General features: G+C 44.7%; 1 protein-coding gene across 1 annotated transcript in view; it reads left to right on the forward strand.

Moving 5' to 3' along the window:
• The first annotated feature begins 4,029 nt into the window (after positions 1 to 4,029).
• Positions 4,030 to 20,519, forward strand: part of sdc3 (syndecan 3) — a 285,025-nt gene continuing 268,535 nt past the window's right edge. Inside the window, exon 1 of the mRNA XM_038795819.1 lies at positions 4,030 to 4,397. Within this exon, the coding sequence (XP_038651747.1) occupies positions 4,335 to 4,397 (63 nt within the window). The 5' untranslated portion in view covers positions 4,030 to 4,334. The remainder of the gene's footprint in view (positions 4,398 to 20,519) is intronic.

Below are 20,519 nucleotides of genomic sequence, written 5' to 3' on the forward strand. Positions count from 1 at the left end.
CTTCATTGGTTATCCATTCATTCATTAAAGTGCTTTGGGAGAGTTTTGAAGTTTTAAAGGAGCAGTACCACATAGAATAGCTCCCTACTGTTTCAGCATCTCATTTACTTTGTTGATTAGTGCTCCACACTGACTAGACATGTTAATTACCAAGTAGACTGGAAGTCTCAATCTCTTTGATGTTCACCCTTCTCTGTTTTGACATCTGTCACAGAGTATCATGTTGCCTTGGTGTTTCTCCCAGGGTTCACTATCTCACACTTTTCTGTATTTGTACTGCGCACTGGTGCTGGGTAAATAGCCCATCCTCTGTTATATTTGCTGACAAAAAAAGACGAACAATTAGGCTGTCTTTATGAACAATTTGCTCCACAAAGAGTTTATTTTCCTGACATTTACCGGAAATACGTATAACACTTCATTGTTGATAACATAAGAAGGGCGTCAGAAGTTGGAAACTTTTACTCAAACGGAATTAATGTGAGATCAATTGTTAATTTTAAATCAGGGTTTGCAAGATTTTTGTTAATCAAAGATGTTTAATAATCTGAAATAGGATATCAAACTCTAATTGAGTATTTGGATCAGACATGATCTCATTGAATAGTGGAACAGGCTCAGGCAACTAAATTGGGTCCTCCTGTTCCCATGTTGTCATGACGACATGACATGCAATATGACTTGGTGAGGTGTGGCCATTCTGGATAGTCCACCTTTTTTGGTTTATTTTACTTTTTGAAGATAAATCCCTTGAAATTTTCAAGGTTTTTGGGACTCTTCAGAAAATGGGTTGAAAAAATAGAAGGGATAAGTGGTCAAGCCAAATTCCCATGTCTGCTTGGGTCTCATCCCCACAACCCATGGATGTGCAGGATAGGTGGATTGGCCACGCTAAATTGACCCTCAATTGGAAAAAAAAGGAATTGGGTACTCTAAATTTAAAAAAAAAGTGGTAAAGTCAAAAGTTAGGAGTGAGAAAATCAGAGAAAGACAATTATAAGGGGGTGAAATGTGTGTAGGCTGACCACAATAAAAGGCTGCATTTATATAGCATCTTAACATAGTAATAAGGGGCATGAAACCACCATCGGGTTGCGCCCTGCGTGGATCCTGGCACGTCGGGTACATCAAAGGAGAGGCCCAAACTGGGCTTTGCAACAGGCATGAAACCTCGCTTGAGTCACCCGAACCCTAGCGCCCAGCATAATCTGGATCATGCCAGCCATCAGGCTAATTTAAACATGTGTGACCTTGGGCAGCACGGTGATGCAGTGGGTAGCACTGCTGCCTCACGGTGCCGAGGTCCCAGGTTCGATCCCGGCTCTGGGTCACTGTCCGTTTGGAGTTTGCACATTCTCCCCGTTCTTGTGTGGGTTTCGCCCCCACAACCTAAAGATGTGCAGGGAAGGTGGATTGGCCACTATTGGCCCACCTGCTCAAAATGGTGGTCCGATAACGCGATTCCCTTGAGAATCCCTCGTATTTCTCGCCATGCATGAATTTGCGTGACAAGAGATACTGATTTGCTTCCCAATTTGCATTTCTAGGGGAAATTAAATTGGTAGCAATTCTTCTCTGACGGGAGAACATAAGGCTGGTTCTCCGTCGGAAGGATCCTCTGCTTCACTGGCAGTGCATTTACGCCCGCAGATTTCCCGACGGCATGGGGGTGCCCACAATTGGAAACCCCATTGGCTGACTGCCGGGATGGAGGATCCCACTGCCGGTGGGGGAGCGCCACACCAGAAAAGGGATGAGACGGGATGGAGAATCCCACCCCATGTCTTCCAAATGGAGAAATTCACCATTGAACTCAGAGCAATTCCTGGCCCAGCGGGCATTGTAACCTCTTGGGCCAGAATTTGCGCTATATAGCCTGGCAGCTGGAGTTGCTTTTAAGTGCTCCACATACCACACACTCACTGCAGCCACAAAGATGATCTTCGCTGTTGGGCCTCCTGCTCAATATGGCGGCCCGACAGTGAGATTCCCTTGGGAAACCCTCGTATTTCTTGCCATGCATATATTTGCATGACAGGGGATACCGATTTGCTTCCCGATTTGCCCCTGAGTTTGGGAGTCTGAGATGGACCCACAGCTCCATGCCAATGAGGAGAGAAGGTACACCTTCTTCCCCAGGGTGGGCTTCAGATTCAAGTCTACCGTCCTGAGCACTGCCTGGGAGGTGGTGGTAGAGGCAGTCAGCACTGACAGTATCACCAGGATATTTTGGGGGGTCACTGGTGACACCTGTGCCCTGAGAGGGGCAGAGAACCACGGAGGGTTCCAAAGGCCATGATGCATGTGTCCTTTGGTTGGGGTGAGTTCTGCTGATCCCTTCCTTCATTTGCATTGGCACAGCGCTTCGGAGGAGTGCCAACACCTGGTGTTGAACATGGCCACTCCTACCCCTACAGCTGGGGTATGAGAGTTTGGAAAGGGGCAGCCTGGGTGGGCTCCCAGATGACACAGTACTCAGCAGCGTGAGCAGCCAGGAGGCTGTAAGTAGCACCAAACGGGTGTATTCAAAACATATACTGTAGCAATGGCAGTCTGAGCCAGTCTACCCCAATCCTGAGAGAGGCATCCTGAGTCCAGGGACTTGGCACCAAGTTATTCCCCGCTACTGCTCCCTGCCCGAACAGCCAACCCCCAGTGAGCCCAACAGGATTGGAGGCTTTTTCAGAGTTTGTTTTAGCCACCCGCTCCCCTGTCACATCCGTGGTGCCCAGGACCCGCTTGTAAATACTTCCACCTATTTGTGCCCACGAGACTGCTGCCTAAGAGGGGTGGAGCATGAGGTGTGCAACCCGCTAATGAGATTTTATATCTACGCAAATGACGGTTTTTCATGGACCTGCTGGTGCGGGGCGCAAACGTCGACATCACCACCAGCGAGGGAACAAAATATGGGGCTGCGATTCGCATGTGCGCGGGTAGAGGGCCAGTATCTGACTTGAATCTGCATTGACAGAGGCCCTCGCGACGATTCTGCCCGGAAAACTGGCCGAGTTCACGACGGTGTGGTTCTGACCATATTTTGCCTGTCGGGAACGGCCGGTGGTGGCTGCGGACTCAGACGGTGGCCGCCCTGGTGGGGGGGCAGGGGGGATCCTTCACCGGAGTGGGCCTCACAGATGGCCAGCAAGCAATCAGGCGGCACCGATCCACGCATGTGTGCGATCTCGGGGGGACTTATTTCATTCATCATGGCTGCCGCATGCCGCTGACCGTGTAGGGCCCCGTATTGGCAGCCAGAGCTGCGAGGAGCTCTCCGGGGCCCGGCTAGTCCCCTGTAGGTTGGAGAATCGCTCAGGACTTTCTGCAGGAAAGTCCAGAGTGAAACGCCCGTGTTTTGACGCTGGCATGGTGACACAGCCCCATTATTGGAGAATCCCGCCCAAGGCGTCGGAATCGGCAGCAGGTGCAAATCGGATTTTTTTCACTTGCGCGCAATCCTCAACCCAATCGCGATTCTCGCCTCCGGCGTCGCAAGGCGGAGAATCCCAGCGTTTCAAGTCCAATATGACTATTCTACAGAATTTTATGTTTTTAATGTTCTTACTTAGGACCTGAAAGCTCTAGTTTGCCGCCAGAATAGGTGAATATTTGCAGCAGTTTCTGGGGTGGCGGGGTTACATTCGAAGATGCAGGTGATTCGAAGGAGATGGTCACTTTTTTTTCAATAGAGTCTTGCCTTGACAGAGTTTGATTGAAGGAGATGCCAAGCCCTCTTACCTTAATGTAAAAGCCAAACACTGTCAAATATTGGAAATCTGAAAATTAAAAGGGAAAGAAAAATGACTGCAAACGCTCAGCAGACTGAGTGTTTGTGGCCACGGACAGCAGGCATGAATAGAAAAAAAACGAATAAAGGAAGGTTAATACTCTGTGCGGTAAATGCAGAGCCTGCAGAGGGCATGTTGGGTTGCATGCAAGTTAATTCCTTACTGATCTCTCTCTCTCGCTCTGTACCAGAGTGAGTTAGGGGGCGGATCGGTACAGTTTATCAGCACCGAGATAAAGAGAGAGGGAGAGGTTGTGAGCAGTCGGCGGAGGCAGAAAAAAATCCTTTCTCAAATCCAAAAGTACTAGTGGCTCCGGATCGCTGAAATCAATCAGAGAGAGAGAGAGCACAGAGAGATTTACAAGGCCACCTATATCCTGCTCTGAGAGAGGAGGAGGGGAGAGCAAGGTGGTGGTGCTGAGGGGGGGTGGGATAAAGGAAGAGGAAGCTTCGCCCCCCAAGGCAGCGTCTCCAACTGGGATTCTGATCCACAGAAATCCCTGTGCATCCTCTTCCCGGTTTATCTGTGTGTGTGTCCTTCCCCATCATGTCCAAGCTGCCTCTGCTCTTAGTGTGTCTGCTGATCCCCAGCCTGTGCGACATTGTATCGGTAAGTGAGACCTCGGCTGCTATATTGTTGTTACACTGGGAGGGACTAAATGAAATGTTTGCTGCAGTTTTTGATTTCAGAATGAAGGTGCCCGTTCTTTTTGTTTTGGGAGGAGAGCGGGTGGGTGATTCTATTTGTTGTGGCAAGCTGTAACGGTGCCCATCGTTTTCCTAACACACACACACATACACAAGTGGCAATTGTTCCATGTATTTGATTTGCATCGTATTTTACATTTTCACTAAACCCCAGGGACTCCGTTCCGCAAAGTCAGGTAACTGCAGTCCCAGGTGTGCCGATCATTGCTGACGTTTTACTGGTTGAAGCACTTTTCCCTCCCAGATATGAAGCTTTTTTCTGGAAGGGAGAAAGGATTCCAGCTCTCTTTCTCCCGTCCTTTCTCTCTCATCCACCTCATTTATTTTCTCTTCTCTCCACTCCAACCTCAACCTCTCTCACTCATCCCTTCTCACTCTCATCCCTTTTTCTCCCTCATCCTTTCCACCTTTTCTCGTCCCTTCTCTCTTCCATCCCTTAACTCTCTCTCATCCCTTAACTCTCTCTCATCCCTTCTCTCTCACTCATCTCTCTCTCTCTCATCCCTTCCCTCTCACTCATTCCTTCTTTCATCTCTTCTCTCTCTCATCCCTTCTCTCTCATATCCCTTCCCGCTTTCATTCCTTCTCTCTCACTTATCCCTTCTCTCTCGTATCATCCCTTCTCTCACTCATCCCTTTTCTCTTGTTCCTCCTTTCTTGCTCTCATTCTTTCGCTCTCCCATTTCTTCATTCTCTCTCAACCCCATCTCTCGCTGCCTCCTCTCTCACACTCTCTGATCCTGCTTTAGCAGAGTGGCTGAATTCACAGGCGGAAAATGCAAGTGCTATTTCTTTGTCAGAGTGAGATTTCTGTGCTCTGATTAGAGTGTCATTTTCTTTATTTTGGAGCTGTTAACCTTTGATTTGCCATGAATAATTTGGAGCGATGTAGCCTGCTTGGAAAGTTTTCTTACTGTATTAACCCAGTCTATTTGTATCATGCGCATTGGTGTGCAGTGTATTAAAAAGTGAACATTTATGCTGAGCAAGGAGGAAAATATTGAAAACTCATATTTAATATGTTGGGTACCAGTGATAGCTCAGTGATTAACACTCTGAACCTTATAGTCAGAAGGATGTGGATTCAAGTCCCACAGAGACTTGAGCCCATGGTCTAGGCTGACATCACAGTACTGAGGGAAGTGTAACACTTTCTGACATACCACCTTTTGGACGAGATGTTAAACTAAGGCCTTGTTTGCCATCTCAAGTGGATAGAAAATATCCCAGGTCACTATTTTGCAGAGGGGTAGGAGGTTATTCCTGGTGGCCCGGCCAATATTTATCCTTCAACCAACAACACAAAGACAGCTAATCTGTTCGTTATATTGGCCGAGACATGATGGGCCAAATGGCCTAATTCTGTGCCATAGATTTTCTGTGGTGGTTTCAGCACCGTGGGAGCTTTCTCTGCACAACTTGGCTGCCACATTCCCTTAAGTTACAACAGTGACTACACTTCACAAACAACAAAGATCTTTGGGACATCCTGAGGTCATGAAAGAAATGCAAATTCTTCCTTCAATGAAAGATGAGGAGAGTCTGTGTGTGCACCCCCCCCCCCCCCCCCCCCCATACCCACTGACTCCCTCCTCACTTCTTCCACCCCTGTTCCCCCCTCAAAAAAAACAGTTGAAGGTGCAATCAGTAACCACTGAAGCAGAGTTTTGGTCGAATGAAACTTGTGCTGATTCCTGTTGACTGGAATTATAGTGGAATTCTCATTTGAATGGAAATCAGGAAATCTGGATCTAAATGCAGAGTCTGTTCAGTCTACATGATCCAATTGAATGTTAAGTTTCTTAATTAATATCCAGCAAAGTTCCAGTTGAGAGACTGATGTCATTCCTCTTGGGGCAGTGCAGTGGTGACTGACTGGATCTTTGTGAAATAGATTACTGAACTGCTATAAATGTATGTACACGGAGAGTTAAATGCCATCTGCTGAGTGTACTACTCTGACTGTTCCCTCTGTGGGTAATATACTGATGTTTAATTCAGGCATATAATTCAAGCCTCAATTGCACCACCAGATGATTCATGTCTGAGGAAGTAAAGCACAATTGAACTGGCACCGATCCAAAGTTACTGTACTCTAGTTGACCTCAATAACCCATGTTTTATGAGCCTGTGTGGGCTATGTTATGTGAGCAAGTGTCTATATTTCAGTCCCACCTGTAGCCTATAAAAGGGATCAAAATCTGTTAATTACATCTGGAGCAACCCACCTGAGACAAAACTGTGTAGCACGTAATAAATCCCTCGCCCGTTAAACTATTTCAAAGCCACTGGAAGGAGATGTCTTCCCATGCTTTTAACTCCCCCACATGTGCGTTGGCCTCTTCCACCATGTTTGAAGCAAAAGTAAATGGATGGTGGGTCCCACCAGGCTGACCTGGGGCAGGGGCCCACTTTAAGTCCCTGTGATTCGCTGTTACATTTACTGTGATGAAAGTTTCTCTCGCCTGCTGGCTATATATTGATTAACCTGTAGCTTTAATCCTGCAGACACATTGTGCAGTGGTACAGAATGTGCCTTCTCCCCAAGTGGTCACCGCTAATGTAAAACAAATAAAAACTTCCTAAAACAAGAAGTCACGAACAGATCTGACACCACAGAGTAACTTGAAGTCTGTGATCTAATAACAGTAGTGTATTTCAGTGCAGTGACTCCCAGCCTTTGCCTGTTATTTAATTTTAAATCTATTATATAGAGGAAGAAATATACATTTAGATAGTAATGTGATTTAAATGTGAATGTTCTGCCCACAATTCAGCAATATTTAATTATTTTGTTTCCAGAAGGTTCTTTTATAACTTAAAACTATAATTTACCTTGCTCGTCCTCTTTAACTTTTACTCTTCCTCTTCTTCAAGCCATTGAGTGATCGTGTATTCCCTGCTTCACCCATCCTTCATGATATTTATAAAGTGAGGAGGGAGAAAAGGATTGCTTTGCGTACCAATTCTATAAACACCAACAATTTTTGGATGCATTAATGCTCTTGCTGTATGTAGTGACCAATGGAGTTCTTCACTCCTCCCCAGATATTTGACCATGAAAGGCATCACAGACAAGGCTCACTATGTATCCACATATGAATATGTTTCAGCGAGAGGGCATTCAGATAATAACTAGGAGCGGGAAGCCTTGCTAACCTTCCCCTTGCAGTTAAGCGGCACTCTGATCTACTGCAAGACTAGTAAATTCATCCCAGGCAAGGAATTGACCCTGGAATGCACTAGGTTGTATGGCTCAGCTGTGTGCTGCCTTCCTCCATCAAGTCATCAGGACTTTTATATATAAAAGGTGTCAGCCTTGGTTCAGTTGATAACACTCTCACTACTGAGCCAGAAGGCTATGGATTCAAACCCCACTCTAGAGCTTGGACACATAATCAAGGCTGATACTCCATTGCAGTGCTGCACCGACAGAGATGCTGTCTTTATGCTGAAGCATTGAAACAAGCCACTGTCTGCCCTTTAGGGTGGATGTGAAAGATCCCATGGTATTATTTTGAAGTAGAGGAGGCGAGTTTGTCCTGGCCGAAGAGATGGACTCGGAAACTATAGAGGCTCATTCAAAAGCTGTGACAATCCTTACAAATTAATATAGACAAGCAATATAGTTCTCATATGAGAGCTGTCCCAATCCACTCATAGTCTGAGCTTTCATTGTGATTTATACATTCGTTTGTGTTTAATTGGAATATTTGTAAATGCCTAGCGGGTGGGGAGAAAAATCAATTTCAATCTTTCTGGGATCAAATGAACAGAAACTATGATTCTTATTAAGGTTTCAAATATGCAAACTCACGTCAGTACCACACATGTCATCTTGCTTGATAGTAGATTGGAGAAATCCACCATGTGCCCGGTAGATTTTCACCAGTCAATCATTTGTATACAGGGGTCGGCATTGATTTCTGCTCTGCTTTTAAGTGATTACAGCAACAGTGACTTGCATTTAAACTCTTGTATCCAAGGTTCTGCTGCCTTTAAAACACTCTGGGTCCCAATTGTCCATCACCCTGCAGTCCTCTCTGAACTACACCGACCCTCGGTCCAACAATGCCTATATTTTAAAATTCTCATCCTCGTGTTCCGGTTCCTGGATGAGCTTGCTCCTACCCTACCTTTGTTTGCTCCTGCAGAGCACCTTGCAACATTTCCATACGTTAAAAGTACCATGCAAGTTGTTATTTAGCACCTTTTAATGGAAAAGGATAATTGCTCAGTTGGCTGGATAGCTGTTTCGTGCTGCAGAGCGAGGCCAACAGCGCGGGTTCAATTCTTGTAATGGTTGAAGTTATTCATTAAGTCCTTTTCAACCTTGCCTCTCGCCTGAGATATTATCTTCAGGTTAAATCGCCACCAGTCAGCTCTCCCTGTCAAAGGGGAAAGCAGCCTATGGTCATCTAGTACCATGGCAACTTTTACATTTACCCAGAACTGTACACAATACTGCAAATGTGGTTGTAATTGCATATTGTCCTATTTGTCCATACTTAATGTGAACTATTGAGACAACACAGAGACATTCATGGGGATGAGGGAAGTGATAGGGTCCAGCTAGGGTGTGGGTGGGCGGGGGGGGGGGGGGGGGGGGGGGGGGGTGTCATATGCATACATGAGAAGCCAGCCCCATGGCAGTGGATGATGTTGGCAAGGAAGAGGAGATGGCCGTGGATGGAGATTGGAGGATTCTTGTGGTCAGAGTGTGGAGGTCGGAGGAAGAGGAGACCTCCACAACCGGAATTTTGATCAAAGCAAATGAAGAGTTTGAAATGAACACAGACTTTGACGTCTCAAAGCACTTCACATTACAAATTACGTCTGAGTCTATTGACTGAAATGTAAGCAAATAACTCCTTCGAATGAGTGTACATACATTAGAAAAATTATGGGGTTCACCCCCTTCCCTTCTCCAATATAGCTTATATCATCAGGGAAGGCTGTTTGGAGCTGTACCAGCAACCCATATCCACCAGTAATTCAGCCACACAATGGCCCTGACAGGGTTTCAATGGTAGGTTTCCTTTCCGAAGGTGAATCAGTTGGATGTTTACAGCTACATGGCCACTGATACCGCACTTTGATTTCCAGACATTTTTAAACATAACTCAAATTCTTAAAGTACTTCCTTCTTTCCCCTTCTTCCTTTTCTTTCAATGCTTCCATCTCTCTCTCTTCATACTTCCTCCCTCTCTTTGTCTCTTTCTCCCATTTCCTCTTCTCTCATACTCCTTTACTTCCTCACCGTTTCTTCCTCCATTTTCTTTCTCTCCCAGACATCTTCCTTCTATATCTCTCCCTACTTCTCCCTCTCTCACCTATGGTCTCCTTCCCCCCCACCCTCCTTTTTTTCCTTGCCCATCTTCTCTCCCTCAATTTTTGCTCCTGTGCCATCCTGGAATTGAGAATCTTTCACAGCCTGACGAACATCGAACTATTCCATCTTTTGAAAATTCTTATTACTGAGACCTAATGTAAGTTGTAGCATTTCCTATGAATTAGTCTTTGATTGAAAATGGATATGATTAGTATCCTGAACTTTATGTCTAAGAGAAGCTGGAATGGCAATGCTGTTTTTTTTAAAGAACGCTGTTTGAAGTGTTTAGTTGCATCAACAGGAAGTTGTGAGATAATTTGAAAACTGTGTCAGGGAGAAATTTAGCCTTAATTCTCATAGCTTGAACAACCCAGCTCTTGAACTATTGAGTCTGCACATAATATCACATTCAGAGTCTTAATCACTGGCTATTGGGCCTCAGAAAGGGTTGCTTGAGGAGCAGCAGTGCTTCCAAATTGCCTGCGTGTGAGTATTAGTTATAGCTCAAACCGGGTGACTGACTGCATTCTCTTGCTATCTGAATCCCCCTTCTGTTCCATGGATCATGTGCAGCTAAATTAGCCATTTTGTTTCACTCTTGCCAATGTGACTGGGAGCCTGAAAATATCATACACAAAAACAGGAATAGTGTGCATACCTGCAATGGTGCCTCTGTGCTTATAGATTTCTGCACGTGGATCTCTGCACTTATCTGGTCACTTGTGCAGATAGAGATGCTTCCACACACACTCACATAGTCACTGCAGCAAACCCTGTTCTCTCCCCACATCCTAAAGCATAATCCTCAGTTTATTCACTTACTTGCTGTAAGTTTATTCACTTACTTCCCGGCTTGGGTCACTGCCTGTGCGGAGTCTGCACGTTCTCCCTGTGTCTGGGTGGGTTTCCTCTGGATGCTGTATTTCCTCCCACAGTCCAAAGACGTGCAGGTTAGGTGGATTGGCCATACTAAACTGTCTTAAGTTGTCCACAAAAGTTAGGTGGCGTTACGGGAATAAGATGGAGGCGAGGACTTAAGTAGGGTGCTCTTTCCCAGGGCCGGTGCATACTTGATGGGCTGAATGGCCTCCTTCTGCACTGTAAATTCTATGATTCTATGTCATGAGTCCTTTTGGCCCAACTGGCCTTTGCTTGGGTTGAGACTCTGCACAAGCCTCCTCCAACTCTAATTTCCTCTTCTCTCCACTGCCCCCCCCCCCCCCCCCCCCCCATGCATGCACCTACATCAATGCTCAATAGTTCAGTCAATTCATATGGCCATGAGTTCCAAATTCTCATCATTGTGTGTGTGTGTGTGTGTGTGTGTGTGTATAAAAAAATCCCTCCCAAATTCTCCATTTGATTTTCAATCCGTTGACAATTGTTCTGGTCTCGCTCACAAGTGGAAATCATTTCTTCCCATCCACTTTACTGAGCAACTACATAATTACAGAGTGAAAACCGTGCTAGGAGTTTAACGTATGACCTTTTGGCCCTGTGCCTAGCAGCAAATAGAGCAATTTTCAGGAATACATTGCGTGTAACCAATTGTTCCCATGTGTATCAGATACCGGACTGGAGACTGATGAGGTTGGGGGCAGTGGACAGGGTGGGAGAGGGAGGGGACGAGTTGGTGTGGTGGGGTTTTGAGAGGTCAGAAGGGGCAGGTCAGCGGGTTATAATGAATGATTGCATTAAAGGATTGAGGCTAGGAATTTCAAAACTCAATAATGTTGGTTTAGAGACAGTCTCTAACTGGGCCTAGCTGTACAATCCATAATTCAAAATTATTCATTCCCTTTGCTGCTTTGCTGATTTCCATATTTTCCATATTGGAGAACCATCTCTACAGCGGTTTGCAAAGAAGTGGAGGTTGAGAGGAGATTTTGATAGTATTTGAAATCATGGACACAATAAATAGGGAGAAACTGTTCCCTATGCGTAAGTGTTGATAATCCAAGGGCAAAGATTTCAGGTGATCGGCAAAAGGAACCAAAAGCAACATGAGGAAAATCCTTTTTGCGCAGCAAGTGGTTAGGATCTGAAATTCAATGCCTGAGAGTGTGATGGAGGCAGATTGAATCGTAGCTTCCAAAAGAGAATTCGATAAACACTGAAGAAACCAAATTTGCAGGGCTACGGAGAAAGGGAAGGAGAGGGGGACTGAATTACCCTTTCAGGGAACAAGCATGGACACAGTGGGTCGAATGGCCTTTGGTGCTCTGTCCAATCTCTGATTTTATGACAAACTCCAGCCCACTCTGTAGATATTTATGTTTCCTCACCTCAACTTTTGACTCATACAAGATGGAATTTGGTTCAACGGTGTGTTGAGATTGAAACAAGGTTGCACGTTGAGGGTCAGTGGGGAGGAGGTAGGAGAATGGGCATGATAAAAATATCCGCTATGATTGAATGGCGGAGCAGACCCGATGAGCTGAGTGGCTCCTATGTCTTTTGGATTATGTGCTCCTATTTTTCCTGGGAAACTGACTTTTGACCTCTGTTTATTTTTCCAGGATGGCCTAAACCATTTCAGGGATATTGGATGCAGGGGTGGTGGGGGAGGGGGATGCGGTGGTGAGGGAATCTTGTCACACAATGTTGCCTGAAATTAGGCTCGTTTCCACTGAAGTGTCAGTTACTGTCAGGGTATGTAATGGACTCGGGAGGCAGGTTCACCGTATGCTGTATGGATGGTATTTGAGAGCGGGACTGGTTGCTTCAGGGTGTCAGGGTTACTCAAAAGAAAATCAATGCAGTTCCTGTCCTTCTTGGCCTCATTGCCACAGAGGATCACCAACCTTCTGGAAATATTCAGGAGTTTAATCTTCATGACACTTGTTAGCAAAGGGGGCATAAGAAGCGTTTGCACGATGATCTTTCAGGAATGCATCACATCAGTGTTGGTAAACCTAGTTCCCCAGACACCATAGAACGATAGAATGACAATGCAGGAGGCCATTCGGCCCATCGAGTCTGCACAACACTCTGAAAGAACACCATACCTAGGCTCACTCTCCACTTTGTTTCCATAACCGTCCCAACCTACACATTTTTGGACACTAAGGGGCAATTTAACATGGCCAATCCACATATCCTGCATCTTTGGACTGTGGGAGGAAACCACAGTACCCCGAGGAAACCCAAACAGACATGGCGAGAAAATGCAAACTCCAGACAGTAACCCAAGGCCGGTTGAACCTGGATCCCTGGTGCTGCTAGGCAGCAGTGCTAACCACTGTACCACCGTGCTGCCCGGGCTCCTCTCAGTCACATGCACAAGTATATCTTTCGTATATGAGCCACTCTGGCTGAGATAATTTAATTCAGTGCTATAGTTGACTCAGGGAGTCGGAGTTGCTGTGGCAACCTGCACTTTTGTATGTATGTTGCGATCTGGATCTATGGACAGTGATGGTAAGGCTCCAATATTCAATCACATGGCTGACCAGGAATCTCTCCCACTCTCAGTGCCAGCCATGGGTGTGCATTGGGAGGATTTGCAAGCTAATCTTCTGCATGGTGGGCTCATTACAAAAACACCTTCTGTGACCATCGAGTCATGGGTGGGAATTGAACCCTGAGCTTCTGAGCTGTTGATTCAGCTGCAGAAATGTTACCCGCTGTGCCACAAAACCTCTGTGTAGACTTTTGAAACTATCGTGTCTGGCATTAACAATAATTTCACAGATAACTATTCTCTGTGAATGGCATAAAGTTCTGCTGTGATATATGGAAACCATTTCACCTTTAGTGCTCATATTCCATTACATAGTCACTCTATTTGATGATATATGATGCGCACACTGAAATTTGAACAACGCATGCTGCAAAAGTAACTCATAATATATTCTGCGTGTCATCTATTCCTCCCCCACCCCACCTGTCCTACCACCCTGTAATATCCTTTGATTACTATCTTCAGCTTCTTAATGGCACCATTTCTGCTTTGTCCGTATGAGTACTCATGCTTGCAAAAATAATGAAACTCTTCAAAAAGACTTTCGCACGTGCCGTTGAACCTTTTCCACTTTACCATTGTTAAAAGATGCTGGTGTGAAATAATAAGTCAGGATAGCAATTATTTAGACCCATGCTCCTATTGGTTGTACCTTGTTCCCCCATAGAGCTGGTAATTAGTTGCAGCAAATGATTCTGGGAAAGTTTGTGTTCAGTTCCATCTGCATTCCACCTGAAAATACATTTTGTAGGCACTACAAAATCAGCCTGTCATGAGCTAAGGATCACTGCACGTTTGGAGATCCATTAAATTGATTCTCCAGTTTGTAGCAGATTTGTCTGGATTAATAGCCAGAAGAAAAATTGTAAGAGCATTAAAAAAAATTTGTTTTTAAATTTCCATTGAACATTTATTAGTTATAAAAATATTGAACTGTGGGGAACATCACAGGCAAGACTGGTCATGTGCTCGCAAAGGAACTTCCCAGCATGGGATCCTGGGTAGGGGCCGAGAAACAAGAATGCTGGATGGTGCTTTTCACATTGTGACACTGGGATACTAGGTCCAAACACAAGACCCATTCTCGCTGAGAGTGGTTCACCCAGGAGGTTTGCATGGAGAGGCCTATTTGCCTCTGCTCTCTGGAGAACACAACCTTCTATCAATGTTTTATTTTTTGACCCCCCCTCCAGCCCCTCCCCCACCCACCCCAACTTCCAGCTTTTCCAGAAAGCCACATTGGTAGCTAGAGTAACGAGGAACATGCATCACTTATGGGGTTTGCAGTAAGTGTGATCACACATGTGACTGAATGGAAATTAATTTGTTTCTGGTGTGAATGCAATCGGTTATCTCACATCTGTATTTTGTCTGGGAGATAACTGCAGCTTTATCATTGATTTAGTAACACACTGACCATCGAACACAAATATTGACTCTACTGGTGGGCTCGAACTATTGACCCTCAAGGGTTAATGACCTGACCGTGCAATGATGTTGTTCGCCATCCAGCTCCCTGTCATGAGGGTATTTGAGGCTTAAAGTATGCCCTCCGTGTGATTTTCTACCTGTGCTTTCATTGTTGTTCAAGGATCTTCAATGTACATTTCCAGCTTTAACAGCTGGACAGTGTACTTGTGTGCCATCAATGTATCTGTAGAAACACATTGCCCCGCTATATATAAATCTGTAGAATGCAAAATAGATTTGCACAAGTCTCCACACCTGAAACCAGTTTGTCACTAGCAGAATTGTAGACCCACAGTTTGCAGCTTAATCTTGGTGAGAGTCCATCTGATGGACGGAACTATTAGTGCTACAAGCTCAAGAGGCTGATTGGCAGCTTCCCGTGCTTTTTCATTCCATCTTCACTCAGACACAATCCTACATTGCAGAATCATAGACTCCCTACAGTGCAGAAGGAAGCCATTTGGGCCATCGAGTCTGCACCATCAAATATTTCACTCATAGATTTGTACTTGATGTGGAAAGGATGCAGTGCTATGGGGAAAGATTAGTGGGACTAACTGAATAACTCAAAGAGTGGAAGACACAATGAGCCAAAAGGCATCTATAAGAACATAAGAAATAGGAGCAGGAGGAGACCACACGGCCTATTGAGCCTACTCCACCATTCCATATGATCTTTGCTGATCTTGGGCTTCAACTCCATTTTCCTGTCTGTTTCCCGTATCCCTTCAGTCATTGAGAGATCTAAAATCTGTCTATCCGAGCCGTAACCATATTAAAGGATGGGGCACCCACAACGCTCTGGAGTAGTGAATTCCAACGATTCACAGCCCTTTACTGACAAAGTTTCTCCCCATCTCACTCCTAATGACCAGCCCCTTATCCTGAGGTAAGGAGGCCTCTCTCTTTACCCCATGAATCCTCTTCAGGATCTTATGCATTTCAATGAGATCACCTCTCATTTTTCTAAACACCAGAGAATATGGGCGCAGTTTACTCAACTTCTCATCATTGGACAACCCCTCTTACCCTCGGGACCAATAGTAAAACTTTATTGCACCATTTCAAAGCAAGTATGTCCTTTCCTCAATATGGAGACCAATACTGCAGACAATATTCAAGATGCGGTCTCACCGAAATCCCTACAGAATTGTAGCAGGCCTTCTTTATTCCAGTACCCCAATCCCCCACCCTTGCAATGAAGACCAACATGCCATTTGCCTTCCTAATTGCTTGCTACATCTACATGCTAACATTCTGTCTGAGATCTGTATAATTCTGTGAACTGTTTTCTAATGTTATTTTGATTCAGGTTTTCTGATGTAACAAACAGGATCATTGTCCTGTTGATCAGAGACTAGTGGGTGGGCGGTGATTTTAAAATCTTGAAGTGTTGCCGAAGAAGTGCTGGCCGTCAGTTTCGACTCAAGCAGTGTAACATAAAAATAAAAATTCAGAAAGTGCCTGATGCATTTGGCAGGTCAGGCAGCTTCTGTGCGGAGAGGGAAAGAGAGCGATCTTTCATCAGGACTGGAAGAAATTAGAGATTTAACTGCTTTAATTAAAGGCAGTAGCAGGAAGAGTTTGGGGAGTGAAAAGGCAGGGGATGATAGAGTGGCTTGATTAAGTGATGAAAAGGATAATGGTTCAAAGCAAAAGTAAGTAATAGTTGGACGATAAAAAAAGAAAAGATGGATCCAGAGGTGTTGCAGTGCAACCCACAAGCGGTGGAGTAGCGGTGTTGTCACTGGATTAGTAATCCAGAGGCCAGGGTAACAATCTGAGGACCCAGTTTGATGAAATTTGAATTCAATAAACATCTGAAATTAAAATTCTAATGGTGACCATGAAACCATTACAGATTGTTGTAAAGACCATTTGGTTCACCTATGTCCTTTAGGGAAGGAAATCTGCCATGCTTACATTGTCTGGCCTTCATGTGACTCCAGGTCCACAGACATCGTTTAAATTACATACGTTCAAGAGCAATTGGGGTGGGCAATAAATGCTGGTGAGGCTAGTGGGGTCCACATCCTGTGAATGAATTTTTAAAAAGCATTTATTCAATCTATTTCATTTATTTAAAGTTTTACTCTTTGACCCAGAATGTTTTAAACAGTCAGACTGTGTTCAGGCACCCATAGCAGTGGGCCAGAAATCACACATCAATATTATAAAGTAAGCACATTGTTTATTCATGCTATGTCAGGGCATTAACATTGTTTGCTGCAGATGACCTTCTTCAGAGTCCACAGGGGTCATTGGCCTTTGGTAAATTCAGGAGCGTGGTTTGTGTTTGAGAACATAAGAAATAGGAGCAGGAGAAGTGTGGGCCCAAGAGTTTGCTCCACCATTAATCATGGCCGATCATCTATCTCAAATCCATTTTCCTGCACAATCCACTGATTCCCCTTGTGTCCGAAAATCCTTCAGTCTCAGCCTTGAATATACTCACCAATGCAACATCCACAACCCTGTTAGGTAGGGAATTCCAAAGATGCACAACCTTCCAAGTGAAGAAATTTATCCACATTTCAGTTCCAATGTCTGACTCCTTTTCCTGAAACTTAGAATCATAGAATCCCTGCAGTGCAGAAGGAAGCCATTTGACCCATCAAAACAGAACTCCACCCAGGCCCCATCCCCATAACCCCACCCATCATGAACATCTTTGGACACTAAGTGGTAATTTATCATGGCCAATCCACCTAGCCTGCACATCTTTGGACTGGGAGGAAACCGGAGCACCCGGAGGAAACCTACAGACAAGGGGAGAATGTACAAATATCACACAGACAGTGACCCAAGGCCCGTATTGAACCCAAGCCCTTGGCGGTGCGAGGCAGCAGTGCTAATCACTGTGCCGCCGTGCCGCCCGAGATTCTTTTTTTAAAAATTCAGAATACCCAATTATTTTTTTCCAATTGAGGGGCAATTTAGCGCAGCCAATTCACCTACCCTGCACATCTTTGGGCTGTGGGGATGAGACCCATGCAGACAGGGGGAAAGAATGTGCGAACTCCACACGGACAGTGACTCAAGGACGGGTATTGAACCCGGGGTCCTCAGCATTGAGAGGCAACAATGCTGACCACTGCACCACCGTTCTGTCCGCCCTAGATTCTTGTTGTAAATTCTCCTACCAGTGAAAATAGTCTCCCACTACCTTGCCTATCAAACTCTTGAGGCAATTTATACGTTTAAATAAGATCATGGGCAGAATTCTCCGGTACCCCAGCCGTGTGTTTCTCAGCGGCGCACTGTTCACTGGCAGGGGCTGGGGGTGGGGGTGTTCTCTCTTCATGTGCTTGTCAATGGGACTTCCCACTGAAGCCACGCCACGCTGCCAGGAAACTCAGTGCCGGTGGAATGCTGCCAGCAGGAAAAAGGACTCCCAATAGCCAAACAATTCCAGACTATTTCTCATTCTACTGAACTTGGAGTATTTAGGCCCATTCTGCCCAATTCCTCCTTATAGGACAACAGTCTCCTCCTGGAAATCAATCTAATTTAACATGTGAGACTCCTAGTTTTGAGTTTAAACTTATGCCCTTAACCTTACAATGTGGTTTGGAATCAGTGTTAAAGTTGGGGGGAGGATAAAATGCCCCTTGGAACCGGAAGTGGCCATTCAAGCTGGTACTGTGATCAGCTGATGTGCGTCTCAACTTGATTTACCCACCTATGCGCCATATTCCTTGATATCGTTTGCCTAAAAGAAATGAGCTGATCCCAGTTTTGTCCCCCAACATCCAAATTCTTTCTTTGCCAGATGTTTCTACTGCTTCTAGATTTTTCCAGTGAATGACTTTGCTTAAACTTTAAGATTATGAAATGACTCAATTATTAATATATTCATATAAGGATATTTTAAAAATAGGATTCAGTGGGCCATCATTAACATTGAATAAAAACTCAAATGCCACCCACACTGCTCTTGGAACAGGAGTAGTCCATTCTGCCCCTTTACAAGCCCATTAGCAGATTAGCAGAATGAAAATTGTAGGGCGAGTCTCAACCTCCTGAGGGGTAGGTTTCAGCGATCTGTCTTTCTGTCATCTGAGAAATCCCACACAGGTGAGTGGAGCCTATTGATTTGGCAGTGTGACATTGAAAATGGGGGATCAGATCAGCAGCAACAGATGTGAAGGGTTTATGTCCCATCTCCAAACCCCGTGACAAGAGGACATTCATTTGCCTTAAACTTAGAAGATGGAGATTGAACAGACTCCTTTTTACATTTAACAACTTTATGCAGGGGGATAAATATATAACCGAGGGATATGGTGTGAGGGGACGTTTGTGAGTCCTCAGAGAAGTATGTTTCCGGACAGGAATCTGTTTGTATCAGGATGTTTTTTTTTTTTCCGGCTGAAAACATTTGTCTTTTTATTACTTTGATTTCTTTATAAAAAGAAACAGGCGAAACGGCCAGTTGTATCAGGATGTTGATAATGGAGCAGTAAACAATGGGACAAAGAGCTGTTGTAGTGCATGTGATGAACATTTTCAACATGTCTTGTAAATATGTTCTTTTTGAATGTGTTTACAATGCACACCAGAGCAATATCTCCGACCCCTTGTGATTTATCAATGAGTTTCAGAAGGGGTTATTATAATTGATTACCATCCCATCGCAAATGTCAAGTCCAAATTACCAGTCTATCCATGATATATTAAAAATCTTCGGCTCTGGGCAGCACGGTGGCACAGTGGTTAGCATTGCTGCCTACGGCGCTGAGGACCCGGGTTCGAATCCCGGCCCTGGGTCACTGTCCGTGTGGAGTTTACACATTCTCCCCGTGTCTGCGTGGGTTTCACCCCCACAACCCAAAGATGTGCAGGATAGGTAGATTGGCCACTCTAAATTGCCCCTTAATTGGAAAAAATAATTGGGTACTCTAAATTTATTTTAAAAAAATCTTCGGCTCTGGGTCACTGTCCGTGTGGAGTTTGCACATTCTCTCTGTGTTTGCGTGGGTTGCCTCCACAACCCAAAGATGTGCAGAATAGGTGAATTGACCAAGTTAAATTACCCCTTAATTGGAAAAAATTAATTGGGTACTCTAAATTTTAAAAAAATCTTAATTCTGTGTCTTCTTGCCAATTTTTCCTTTTTAACTCTATGTATCAACCTCTACAAAGTGTGTATCACTCTGTTATGGCATCTCCCACCAGTCATTTTGTTGTATTGTCACCACGAGCAGACATGCACTCTGTGACAGGTTTACATCAATATTTTTCACTATTCAAGCCAATCTAGGAAATAGCACAGTGGAAATATGAAGAAAAAAGGAGATGTAACCTTAAAATGGGACAGAATTATACAACCAAGTCAAAGTAATTCTACCATCTAACCTCACTTCAGCTGAAGACGACAACAACAAGCAATTGCATTTTTATAGCGCTTTTAGATGCTTCACAGGAGAATTATAAAGCAAAATTTGATACTAGGCCACATAAGAAGATCAACAATATCATTGTCAGAAAGGTAAACTTTCAAAAACATCTCAAATGAGTGAAGGGAGGTCAACCTGGTCTATATGGTATGGTTGATTCCGATTGGACTAGCATTATGTGCTTCAATTGATCTGAGCATCACTGGGCTCAAAGCAGATGTCAAGGGTTAAAGTAAGGAGAGGTGGAGAGCTTTATGGAGGGAAATCTACAGCTTGGACCCTAGGCAACTGAAAGAATGCACACTACCGGGGGGGGATGTTGTGAGTGCTTCATTGGGATGGTGTGGGAAGACTAATTCA

This window comes from Scyliorhinus canicula, chromosome 1, assembly GCF_902713615.1.
Source record: "Scyliorhinus canicula chromosome 1, sScyCan1.1, whole genome shotgun sequence".
In the NCBI taxonomy this organism is placed as follows: Eukaryota; Metazoa; Chordata; class Chondrichthyes; order Carcharhiniformes; family Scyliorhinidae; genus Scyliorhinus; species Scyliorhinus canicula.